The following is a 13,343-nucleotide window of genomic DNA, read 5'->3' on the forward strand; positions in this document are numbered from 1 at the left end:
GAGACAAGATAGATAGATATATATATATATATATATATATATATATATATATATATATATATGAGAGAGAGATATATAAAAAACACTGACGACATTTGTATGTACAGAGATCCTCAACTATACCACAGAACAGATATTAACCAGATCAGAGTTACCTATCCCTATAAGGCATTACATCAGTGAGTAAAGAAAAAAAAAATTACTTACGGCTATTTGTCATGATATACAATTAAAAATTATCAATTATATGTCGTCAGAATGTATATAGAATTAATAAAAGTTCCAGTAGCGATCTATTCTGAATGTATGGCTTGGAGCAGTTGATCAATACTAAAAGTCACTATTGGGAACCTCATGACATAAATAACAAAAAAATGTGTATATACTTCTATTCCCTTAATGACTAGATGGCTCCAAACTAGCGAACCCCTGATCATGTGATAGTGGTGGCCAATCAAATATCTAGAATCTCATAATGTAGTTTTCGATAGATATAAAACCAAAAATAGATAATCAACACACGAATGGGTGAATGCAGATGAATCGCTTATAGCTTTTTCAAATTAAGCCAATCCACTACAAAACTTCACGCAATCCGATTTCAAATTAAAGCCATAAAAATGCAGAAATATCTAGACATATCTGGTATATAATAGTGATGTTTCAGTATGCGATTACATTCAATTTAGGATAATGAAATTTTAATAAACCTCCGAGGTCAAGTCCATATGCAAGTGATGTAGAGGTGTATGTATTTCATCAGTGCCAAGGTCAAGTCCATATGCAAGTGGTGTAGAGATGTATGTATTTGATCAATGCCAAGGTCAAGTCCATATGCAAGTGATGTAAAGGTGTATGTATTTGATCAGTGCCAAGGTCAAGTCCATATGCAAGTGATGTATAGATGTATGTATTTGATCAATGCCAAGGTCAAGTCTATATGCAAGTGATGTAGAGGTGTATGTATTTGATTAATGGTGGAGTAATGCTTCATGTGTGATTAATTTAATGTTTATCGTTGAAACGTATTCTCCACTTATATTGCTCCAAGACTGTTCCGCCATTGTTTACAAGCAATCAGGCAGAAAAGTTTCATTATCCCTGTTGGCCACCAGCTTCTGCATCCAGATACATCAATGTAACTTTTCAAAGAGCACAGTTGTGAGTGATAACCAGTAGAGCCCGGACTACAAACTGTGGGAAAATTCTCTGATAAATATCTCAGTCCGGTCACTGCTCCCACTGAAATCTTGCCCATCAGCCCTATAAAATGACACCAAAGTCTCTTGCTCCCATTTCATTTGACTAATTAAACTTTATCAAAGATTTATAGTTAAAATAATTGTACTAATTAAAATAATTTAACTAATTAAACTTTATCAAAGTCATTAATCATATTAAAGACACATTGGATTAATACCCAGTTCCAGAAACATTAGAAACCCTGATGCAATTATTTATCAAAAATGTAGATGCGTGCGACTCTGCATGCGGACTCTTGTGTGGCCATGGGCAGAGTGATAACACACAATTTACATTATGCAAATGTATACGTTCAACTCTGCATGAGGCCCACTCTGCTGCAAAGTGATGAGTGATAAATAGTAATAAATAACAAGAATCTTATTCTATCTGATAAAAAGTTAAAGCTTTTAATATTTCCTTTTGGGTGGAATAGAAATATGTATGTACTTGAATCTGTAATATTACATGAATATTGCAGTGAAGGCACTTCAGGAAAACATTGGCACTTATTTTGGAGTTCCAAGATGACCTGCCTGATGTTCCAATTTCAATGCAGGGACGTTACAATGGATTTTTTCTGTCAATATGAATGCTACTTTTTTTTCATAGTATGCCGCCTCATCGATGAACGTTGGATAGACAATTGTCTCTCCTTCATAGAACATATCTTCTCCGCTAAAAGTCTTGAAAATTGGATCTCCAGGCTTCAAAGGAACATAATCTTTGTTCTAATAAATAATAAAATCATATTAAAAATATTAATGTTTAGGTTTTTTATTATTCTTAATTTACTTTCCTGATATTATTATTATGTTGCTAATGTACAAATCTTCACACAAAATTCTTTAAGAACTAAATAAACCACTAAGCTACAAAAGTGAAATTTTTAGATACATTGAACAATGTTAACCTGACATTTCCCTGCAGCTCTGTTAAAAGGTAAAGTTAGAAGTCCCCACTTCAGAGCATGGCCAGTGATAGGAGTGTTGGGGAAGTGAGATATACAGGCTGGGGATAAGGAGATAAGGTAAGAACCTCATTGTTACTGCTGCTCGCAGCAGGTATGACCCTGGCTATAATGCTATATAGTGAAACCGTCATAAATTCCCTTTATATTCATGCAATTATTTTCTTGTTTAGAGCATTAATAAAGCTGTAATCACACAGTCTCAATAAAGATGCACCTGTTTAGCATGAACACATTTCTAGGATGTCCTCCTATAACTCTTCTCATTAAAAAAAATATTTGGAGTAGGCATATGGCTGCAAAGTGTCTCAACTAGAACACAACTGTGTTTCAGAAATCAAGCTTGATCCTGAGGGAAGGGCCACTTGAGTCAGAGCCCTCCCTCCATGTATAGGATAACAGAGGAAAGTGGTGGGTGGGGAGATTTCACTGTGGACGAAAGATGTACTAAAGCCTCTCTGCTTACTACATCTTATGTCATGTGGATGAAAAAGTGTGAAGGGCTTGAAGACAATTTGTGCCATCAAGTGGGTGGAGCAGGTACATCAAGCCCCACCTACCTCAATAGACAGTGAGTGCCAAGAGTGTGGCGATACAATTCACGTCATCACGCTCCTGTCACTGGTTGTTTGCTGAGATGGGCAGAGCTTGATGATGCATCATGTCCCCACCAATGTAAATGCTCTCAAGGAGAATTTCCTGCTTTCTCAAGAGGTCTACCCCTAATTCAGACATTGGGGGTTGCCACTAAAAATCATTAAGAGAAGACAGCTCAGTAGAAATCTTTTAGCTCACATTTGAGCGCAATTACTTAGTTGGCACACTCAAGGTGGATAATTCTGCAACAACAGTTTCTCATTGCACCTTCTGCCATGCACTAACGCCTGTAATGCAAAGCCGACTTTCCCATTTAGATTTCACTCCTCATTAAATTTAACTTTCCCAGATTTCTTCCAATTAAATAATTGCTTGTTTTAACGGAACAACAGAGCTGCCTTTTATATAAAGTGTTATATTTGTTTGTAATATTAAAAAAATTTAGTTGCCACTTACTGCTGACCAGAAGCATCTTGTGTCACTAGAATGTGCAAACTGCTTCCCAACTAAAAATAGTTGTTTACAACATCATTATTAGTTTTGCACAGTGCAGGTGTTATGCTACCATGAAAGTAGGGTATTTCATCAAGTTGGCCATACCATTTTAACATCAAACACTGATACAAAAGCTTCTCACAAAAGATGTGTCTCTCAGTAGTAAATGACCCCAAACATGCTTCAGTCTATCAAAACACAAACCTGTCTTGTCTGTCACATACTAAAGATTAAAATAATTGCAAATGAAATGCTTCACATTGCTTTGTTACAGTCATCACCAGCTGCATGTCAGGCGCCGTCCCCGCTGATTCCCCGTCGGTCGGGGAACGGACGCCTTTCTTCTTCCGGGCCGCAGCGGTCTGTTGCTAGGCAACAAACGCGCTGCGGCTTCCGCTCCAGGCTCCCCGTCGGGTGCATGAGCCTTCTAGGCAACGGGACGCTACCTATTCTGCGGGAAACCCGCCTCCTTGCTCCTCCAATCATTGGCTGACCTCTCCTATTTGAACTTGGCTCTGGCGCCATTAGGGTGCCAGAGTAACAGGTTATACCTAGAATCCAGGTTACCCTGCTCCATTGTTTCTTCTGTGCTACCACTGTTTCCCGTTCTTCGTTGTGACCTGGCTTGGCGACCATCCTAGTATCTGTGTGACCCCATCTGTACTGCGACCTCGGCCTGTTGACTACCCTTTTGGATTCTCCCTGGTACCGTTCATTCCCAATTGGCTCGACCCGGACAGTCTGACCCTTCTAAGCTACACCGGCAACTGACTAGTAGGACCGCGACCTGCGTGCCCTGTGCAGCGAAGTCCAAACCTCCTTGCGGGGGTCCCTGGCAAACACCAGGGGTACGTTAGACTCCGCACCTGCTAGTTCAGTGGCGCTAATACCGGTTAGTGTTTGCTCTGCTATATTCCTCAGAAGGCCTTCGGCCTGACACTGCAGCACTAAACGCATTTAGAACTTTTTTCAAGTTATAAAAAAACAGCTCTAAAAGGAGGTGAAACTTCATGACTTGGGTGGCACAGCTTCTGGACATCACTGTACCATCCTGCCCTAACTCCTTGCTCTTTCTAACCCTTTGTTTCTCCGAGTAAACAGTCAGTCCTTACTCATAAGCCTGCTCTCTGGAGTTGTTCAGTCAAATTCTCAGTCACTGGGAAAAAAGAGTTCAGTGGCACTATAAGACTGTTATGAGGAGAAAGGAAAGAACTTGGCCAATTACTGTAATTGTTTTCTTGCAAAGGTGTAATGCACAGGAAAGAGTCTTCAAGAACTAGTTTGCTCTTTTGTACACAATATGTGTTTTATATTACTGTCTTCAGATTTCACTTAAGTGGCAGTTTTAGTGGTCTTTTTTTTTAAAAAAAACTACTACAATTAATGTTGAATCAGTCTCCTCTATCTCCCCTGCATATATGTCACTGGCACTAAGTAGGGGTTCTCTGTAGAGGAAATGTGAAGAAAGCATCCCTAAATGTAAACATTTCTAGAATAAATGACCAACATATATTTTGGATCTATTTATCTTAAAATGTCTTACATTCTATTGTATAAATGTTTTAGGGGGTTGTACCATTCCGTCGTATTTCCTGGGACTCCCCCAATTTTGCAATACAGAATAAACAAATCAATTCCGTTTGCCAATTTAAAATGGCCAGAAACCTCAATCTTTAGATTATGGCTAGTTATTGGTCCTCCCGCTCACCCCGGTGTTTGGTCGGGCTGTGAGAAAAAGGAAGAGTATGTATCAGTCCCCAAATCTCTGGCTAGGGTTTGAAATATTTTAATTATGCTGCAGATTATCAGGGGAAAAGAAAGTTCACCATGAAGAAGGGGAGAACCAGTGAAAATAAATCACATTATGACTACTGGAAAGTTATAGCAGCATTTATCCGTTTATTTACACTATGGACTTTACCTGTAGGTCAGGGTGGATGACAGCTCTTATATCTCCTGTAGAATCTTGCGGATACAACACTCTAGACAATACTCTGTATACATCCATTTCAAAACTAGGAAACTCCTTCCCTATTGGAATCAAAATGACAGAAAAACAACATACAGAGATTATATTATAATTTGCAAGACGAATTGTGATAAAGACAAAATACTTTTACGCCACAGTGTCTAAACAAGTTTTTTTATGCGGTCATCCTTTATATGAAGCAATAAGTCTTAAATGACTGTTATGCACTTCACTGTTGAAGTTAGTAACGCATTCGGGCAAGGTCTTTTACTTGAGTACATGATAATTTAAGAGGGATTCACCGAGTCTCTTCTTTTGGCAAAAGACATGTAAAAATGAAAAAGAACATTATGTCAAAGATTAGCATTGACTGACCCTCCAACTTGGATAATCATGAGCTTGGGAGGTGTGTTCTGAGTCTTCTTTGCATAGCCTTCAGAGAGAAAGGAACTTTGCCAACCTGTCCTGGTTCAGGCATAATCGCAGGATAAATAAATAAAAAAATGAAATATAGAACGATGTACTGACCCAAATATAAATAGGTAAACTTTGCCAGCAATATCATCCCCCCTCTTTCAAATGGGATAGCTAGGATAAATTTACATCAAAGGCTTTGAAAAATATTTGAAGAGAACATTTATAAAATTGCGGTTTGGTAAAACCTCAATTGACTGAGTTGGGTTTTTTTTGCCAATTTTGAAACCGCATGATTTATCAAAGCACATACTGCTAGAAAACCACAGGAAAAGTTCTGTTTTCAAACTCAGAGTCCTAGTTTCTTGTATATTAAAAACACAAAGAACAAAAATCTATCAATGTATGCTTCGTCTAACCGCAGGAAATAGGACAAAAAAAGTTTGCCGGAAAAAATAGTTGCTTGTGAGAGGCAAAAGAAGATGTTAAAAAAAAACATGTTCCATGGTGACCAACAGTTAAGTGGACACTTTAGGATGTAAAGAACTGTGCTCTGAAGCAAGCCTGCCCAGGTGCTGCCCTGGACTTTACTACTCTATCAAGGGGACATGTGTCCCTTCAGCCCTACAAGCATTAACTACCTTAATACATTCAGTAAATCATTTGGAAATTCAAATTGCTGGAAACCATGTTTATTTATTCTGTACATATATTAACCCCATTTCTTAGGTGGGTGCTTCAAGTGTTAAATAGCGCAAAGGATTGTAGTAATGAATTCCATGACTCAAATCATCTACGCAGGCAGACTTGTACATTCTTTTAATATAATTATTGTCCCCACTTGGAAGAACATACTAGTGTGCAACCAGTATTCAGATGTTAAGTGCTGGATAACTGAGCATCAGCAATTTTAGTAACTATTCCAAAGTAATGTTCAAATGATAGCTACAGTTTAAATCACAAAATACATATTGCTCTCACAGGAGATGCTGGGTCAGTAGTAAGACTTAACTAACTTACAGATAATACACCCTTTTACCTGAACAACACTTATTTTCCAAAAAGATTTAGCAACAAAAGAAGGAGGTATGAAATGTACTCGTATTTTGTGCTTCTTTATTTCCTTTTCTCATCACTAAATATTACGGGACAACAGATTAAATGGAGGAAGTACTAGTGTGAACTGCAGAAGTAGGACTTCATTCCCTGTGTTTCTTGCTACCTGAGCTGCAGCTAGAACACAGGGAGGACTGTCATTACTTGCAAAGCTTGTTGTAGTACGGCTGTGGAGATGATAGAAACTTGTCCCACCATACCTGCAACAGTACCAGAGCCGGGTCATCCATTGCACAACCTAGGCTCCCACCTAGGGTCCTAGTGAGCCCTCTAATCTGTTTTTAATGTGTTTTTATTTTATTTTTAAAAGTAGTATTTTGCTTAGGGCCCTATGGAGTCTTAGTTGACTCTCAACAGTTCCAATATTCACAGCATGATCCACATTTTTGGTGTAGCCTACTTAGTGTGACTTCATCTAATCAGGAATGTTAGCTTAATGTGTCCCCATTTTCGAAACAGAAATGTTGGTAGGTATGCCGATGGATAGGCAACTTGGGCAGACACCTATGTTGCCTGAATTACATTCTTGCCCTGGTAGCTAATACCATGAAATCTGTTATTCTGGGTGCGTCATAAGTTTTATGAAATTGATATTGCCAGTAATAAAAAGATCTTCAGTTCTCAAAATTGAGACACTGGGGAACACTGTATGTGAAATTACTATTTGTGCATATACTTTTGTGAAATGACTTTATTGTTAAAGAAATGTTTGCCGTGCTTTGCTATGTTTGCCTGAGTACATTGTACTGCAGGCATAATTAGTATCAATAAGACACAGACACAGAGGAACAGCACTCATTGTCCGTGTTCTGTGTTTGTGATGTCACAGAGGGCTGTCAATCTGCTGTAGCACCTTTGCCAAACAACTAGTATTGTATCTGCTCTAAGTCCCATATTTGGTAAAATTTTTATCAATTATTTGGCAATCATTTATTTTTTAGTTCTATCCACTGTTTGGATGAAGGAATGGCAGTTGATCTCTAATTTTTGCTAGAGTGATTCCTGCACATAGAAGAGTGAACTGAATAAAAACTTTAGTGTGTCTAGTTAAACTTAAGTCCTCCAACAGGCAAGGATTAAATGGTAAATCTGTTTCCAGAATCCTTTTCAGTTTGTTCCATATATCAGGACCTATGAGTGTGTATGCACTCCCATACATTGTGGGAGATGGTGCCCTTCTTGTTTTAAACTATCTTTGGGTTGTGTAGTAAACCCCAATGTTATCCCCATCATAAATAATTATTGCCCCCATTGAAAATCAAATCAAATATAATTATATATTTCTATCGCCCCATTATATAATACAATAATATTGTTCCCTTCATATAATAGAATACAAAAAGTGCTCCCATAGGTTAATTATAAATTAATTGTGTGCCCATAATAAATAAATAATGACTGCCATAGTAATTCATAATTTAATGGTGCCTCCTCTTAAATATGAATGGCAAGATATCTCAACCAGCATGTTTGAGCTAATTAACGTATCAGAAGCATTTATTTAAAAAGCTGTCTCTTTTCTGGCAGTTTTGTTGCGGTTTTGACTTAGCCACTCATCTCAAGCAGTTTTAGATTCAAGCCTCATACCGCCCTATAGTAAATACGGTGGTTGTGCGCTTTCAACTGCCACAAATGTTGATGGGTGGGAGTGCAAATTGTCTTCAAGCTCGATGTTTAGTAAATCTAACCTTTGGTGTTCTCCCAGACTAGATGGTGGCTTGTTTTTAAACCCAGCACTGTATGAATTAGAGTAGTACAATTCAAGTGTCAAGGATTTTTTTAATAGAAGGGTTGCTTAATCTCACTAACTGTGCTTCCAAGGTCATTGGGAGTGGTTGTGAACAGCGGTAAGCATGCGAGATTTGTGCTGCTAGGAAGTAGACGTTATACAACATATTTCTACGTATTCTACATACAGGGCCTGATTCTTCTTTGAATACAATGTGAACACAACTTGTGTTAAAAAAAAAACCACACTGAACTTGTACACACGTATGCCCATATTCACATACAAGTGGATCACAAGAAACAGTTCCATTTGAATTTGGGTATAAGTACTCCCTGGGTATACGTTACCTTCTGCATGCAGACAGACAGACACAGGGCAGGACAAGCACATACATAACCCCATCAGAAGGCATGCATGCAAAAAAAATTAAAATAAATATTTTATAAAACTAATTTACAATTCTTAATACTATAATTATTAATAAAAATATGTTTTTAAACATTTTTTTTTTAAATACATAATTCAGGATGTCCTTAATGCATACTGTACATAAAATGCATTTTTATAGTTTTTATTACTTGCGAACACATGTTCTGGCATGCACATGTGTCAGTCATCACCATCAGTCAACAGTTACACATGTAGCTTGTGCAAGTGATACGGCTAAAATCACGATTCACAGAGATGCCCAGAGCCTGAAGCAGATGGATGTGCGTTCAACCTTGGCACGCTCTTACTGTACATTGTCTAAGTTAGTCCACCCCTTTCCACCCCCGTTATGCCCTTCAAGTCTTGAGTCGGAAGTGTCATTGGCATGCGGACATAAATTGCATTCACTGGTTAAGTCCCGTTCTGGTGCATGACTGTGTGGAGTTTGTATGTTCTCCCCGTGTTTGCGTGGGTTTCCTCTGGGTGCTCCGGTTTCCTCCCACACTCCAAAAACATACTAGTAGGTTAATTGGCTGCTATCAAAATTGACCTCAGTCTGTGTCTGTCTGTCTGCCTGTGTGTGTGTATATGTTAGGGAATTTAGACTGTAAGCTCCAATGGGGCAGTGACTGATGTGAGTTCTCTGTACAGCGCTGCAGAATCAGTGGCGCTATATAAATAAGTGGTGATGATGCTGATGACTAGAGATATCTCATGCAAGATACAGCACGCAAATGGACTTGCATTCGAAGATGAATCAGGTCTACCGTGAAGTGTGGACCATTAAATGTTACACGTGTCCCAACAATGCACATGTTCTAGCAGCAAATGATATAACACGTTGTATCTGGTACATTCTGTAAATATCTTTTTTGAATAAAGATCAAATGAACAGTATCATTTCTATTGGTAGATAATGTTACAGATGTTAGCCTTGTGTTTGGTGCCACCTTGTGGTGCAATGATATAGTTTATTATATTTGCTTGCACCTTTAACCTGTATGTGTTTTGGGCTTTGTTCTCTTTTAACATTTTTACTGTCAACTATCAATCTGTGTCTGTCCTTATTACATGCATCTGAAACATGCCAAAACTTTCAATAAAAAATACATTAAATTATATATCTGTTTATCTTTAGGAGTTTGATGCATAATGTTTCGAGCTACATGTAGTACAGCAAGCAGATTTCTACCAGTTTAATGCTAAACAGGTTGTAATAATACATTCATTATTCCACGGGACAATTTCTTACCCTGGTTAAAAAGGTCAATGAAGTCCAAGCCGCGGTTCACAAGCTCTCTCATCCTAGACAGCACATCTGCCCTGACCACTCCTTGAGGCTGTGGTCCAAGCTCTAAAGCTTAAACAAATCAAATTAAAATATCTGAATATTTTACATATTTAGAATTATTTGAAGCTGCAAAACAAGCATATGTAAATTAGTCGGTTAAATGCATATCCAAAATAGATTGTACATCAAAAATACATATATCAAATAGATAAACAATTTATGTGTACCTGTTAACTTTGTTTCCTTGGTGGACCCCATGGCAGCCCTGACAAATGGGTTAATTCCCTACTCAGCTGAGCAAGACAGGAAAGAAAAAACCTCTCAACCTATATAAGGTAGCTCCTTCTCTTCCTCTCTGTCTTTAAGTAACTTCCCCAGCTGCTTCCAAAATATATAATACACAAAAAGGATGGGAATATTGTCATGGTGTCCTTCAAGCTAACAAAATTAACAGGTAAACATAATTTATTTCTTCTTCATACTCCCTGGCAGCCCTGACAAATGGGATGTACCCAACCAATAATAGCATGGTGGGCCAATAATAAGTGATACTTTACTGAATGCACAATAAGAATTATTCCTTGACCTCTATTCTGAAGGGTTCTCCTTCCAAACTGCACTTCATTTACGGGAGTTTCTAACTGTGGTCACGTGAGATCAGGACTTCCTCACCTCACGTGACCACAGTAAGAAGCGCCCGCGGCCGCACTGACAGGCAGCTAGCAGCGATCGCTGCCAGACTGCCTGTCATGTATAGAGCTGGAGAGAAGACTGCTGCCCAGGAACAACAGGTAAGTCCTAATGTCTGGGGGCTGAGGGGCAAGTAAAGAGGCTAATGGTGGCAGATAATGCTAAAGGGGCAGGTGAAGAGTCTAATGGGGCAGATAATGCTAATGGGGCAGATAATTCTAAAGGGGCAGGTGAAGAAGCTAATGGGGCAAGTAACAATGATAATAGGGGCAGATAACAATGCTAATGGCTAAAGAGGCTAAAGGGGGCAGGTGAAGAGGCTAAAGGGGGCAGATAATTCTAAAGGGGCAGGTGAAGAAGCTAATGGGGCAAGTAACAATGATAATAGGGGCAGATAACAATGCTAATGGGGGCAGGTGAAGAGGCTAAAGGGGACAGGTAACAATGCTAATGGGGCAGATAATTCTAAAGGGGCAGATGAAAAAGCTAATGGGGCAAGTAACAATGATAATAGGGGCATATAACAATGCTAATGGCTAAAGTGGCTAAAGGGGGCAGGTGAAGAGGCTAAATGGGGCAGATGAAGAGGCTAAAGGGGGCAGATTACAATGCTAAAGGGGGCAGATGAAGAGGCTGAACAGGGCTGATGAAATGATTGAGGGGACAATTTAAAAAAATAGAGCAGCTTTGGGGGGACATAATCTTTGTATTGTGTGGCCGGTATGAGGATGGTCTCTGTGGTTCTAGGGTCATTAGGATGCTAAATTTTAGTCAGGTGGGGCTGAGAGAGGTTTGTATTTTATTATAGCTCTTTGACAACAATTTTCATATATTTTATTGCCTACATATACCTGTGCTATGGGGTAGTTTTATCTGGCCATAATGGACTGTTGTGTTTTGGAGCCTAATCATTCAGGATTCATTAACATTTAGCATTCTAATACAATTGCTGCATATTTTTAAAACAGGACCCCAAGTTTCCAGAAGCCAGCTAGAAGACAACAAAGCTGCAAGAAAATGGAACAGAGAAGAGCAAGAACAGGTAAGAGAGAATGCGTACTCTGTCTAAATTCGAATGCTGATGAATTCTCCTGAATATACATATTCAGGCGTATTCCTATACGCTTATATTGGGAGGGGGGGGGGCACTGGGGCGGTAATAGCCTAGAGCGGCTGGAACCCTTAATCGGGCCCTGATGCAAACCCTTCTGCTCTTCGTTCTCTGCTTGTGTGCAGAACTCTGGTAAAGTGATCTCTTGGTTTACATGGAAATCAGACACCACCTTAGGCAGGAAGTTTTGGTTTGTTTTTAATATCACTTTATCTAGAAAAATGTTCAGAACTGGCACCTTACACCATAATTTCTTCAATTCGGCTAGCAGAAGTAACAGACACCAGGGGGTAAATGTATGAACGTGCAGGTTCTTCAACACCCGCGTGTTCAGCGTGTTCGGCGATTAAATTTCAAGCAGCGCTGCATTGTAAAGGGAAGTTTCCCTTTACAATGCAGCGCCGCTTGAAATTTAATCGCCGAACACGCTGAACACGCGGGTGTTGAAGAACCCGCACATTCATACATTTACCCCCAGGAATAACACTTTAAAAGTGAGCCATCTGAGTGTAGTTTCTTGTAAAGCCTCAAAGAGACTTGACAGTAATGAGTCCAGTATAATATTAAGATCCCATGGTGCTAAATTTAGGGTTGAATTCTTTTAATTGCAAAAATGCTAAACTGTCCAACGACAAACTTGCAGAAAATACAATACTTGTGGAATACCCGCTGCTTTTGTTTTCCAAATTCTGTAATAAATTATTGAAGATTTTTGTTTCTTGTCTTGTAATATAAAATTTGCTCCTAAGCAATGTCTGCTCAGTTTCCACCCCATCAAGAAGTAGGTACTCAGGTTGAGGAGCAGAACTGGTCCCTGGTACAGGACATCTGGACATAGTGGTAGAGGCCACGGTGGCTCTAAAAGCATTTCCCAAGCAATGGCAAGCCAAGGTCAGAAAGGGAGAATTGCTGTTACTTCTACTGCTTCCTTCCTAATCTTTCTCATGGTTCGTGAGATAAGAGGGAATGGAGGAAATACATATCCCAGATGAAAATACCAGGGGATTCTCAAGTCATCTATCCCATCTCTTAGGAATCTTTGTGGCAGGCAAAAAATACATTTGGTATTCTGAACTGTTGCCATTAAATCTATTTGTGTGAAGCTAAACCTTTGTATCAGTAGCCAAAACACATTTTTTTTTAATTGAAAAGTGTAATTTTATTTTGCATAAAGATACAAAAAAACAAACAGACATAAGACATTACATTCAAGTGTACTGCATCATATCTCAGCTGAAACAATGCACCGTGAAACACAAATCAGACGTACTTTATAGTTTAATACAAGAT

The 13,343-nt window shown here is 38.9% G+C and overlaps 1 protein-coding gene across 2 annotated transcripts in view; it reads right to left on the reverse strand.

The window, feature by feature from the left end:
• Positions 1-1,638: 1,638 nt before the first annotated feature.
• Positions 1,639-13,343, reverse strand: part of LOC142138445 (N-acyl-aromatic-L-amino acid amidohydrolase (carboxylate-forming)-like) — a 43,676-nt gene continuing 31,971 nt past the window's right edge. For both annotated transcript variants that reach the window (XM_075195129.1, XM_075195128.1), the window contains 3 exons: positions 10,214-10,321; positions 5,226-5,335; positions 1,639-1,973 (listed from right to left, as the gene is read on the reverse strand). In XM_075195129.1, the coding sequence (XP_075051230.1) occupies positions 1,752-1,973; positions 5,226-5,335; positions 10,214-10,321 (440 nt within the window). In that variant the 3' untranslated portion in view covers positions 1,639-1,751. The remainder of the gene's footprint in view (positions 1,974-5,225; positions 5,336-10,213; positions 10,322-13,343) is intronic.

Source organism: Mixophyes fleayi, chromosome 2 (genome assembly GCF_038048845.1).
Source record: "Mixophyes fleayi isolate aMixFle1 chromosome 2, aMixFle1.hap1, whole genome shotgun sequence".
In the NCBI taxonomy this organism is placed as follows: Eukaryota; Metazoa; Chordata; class Amphibia; order Anura; family Limnodynastidae; genus Mixophyes; species Mixophyes fleayi.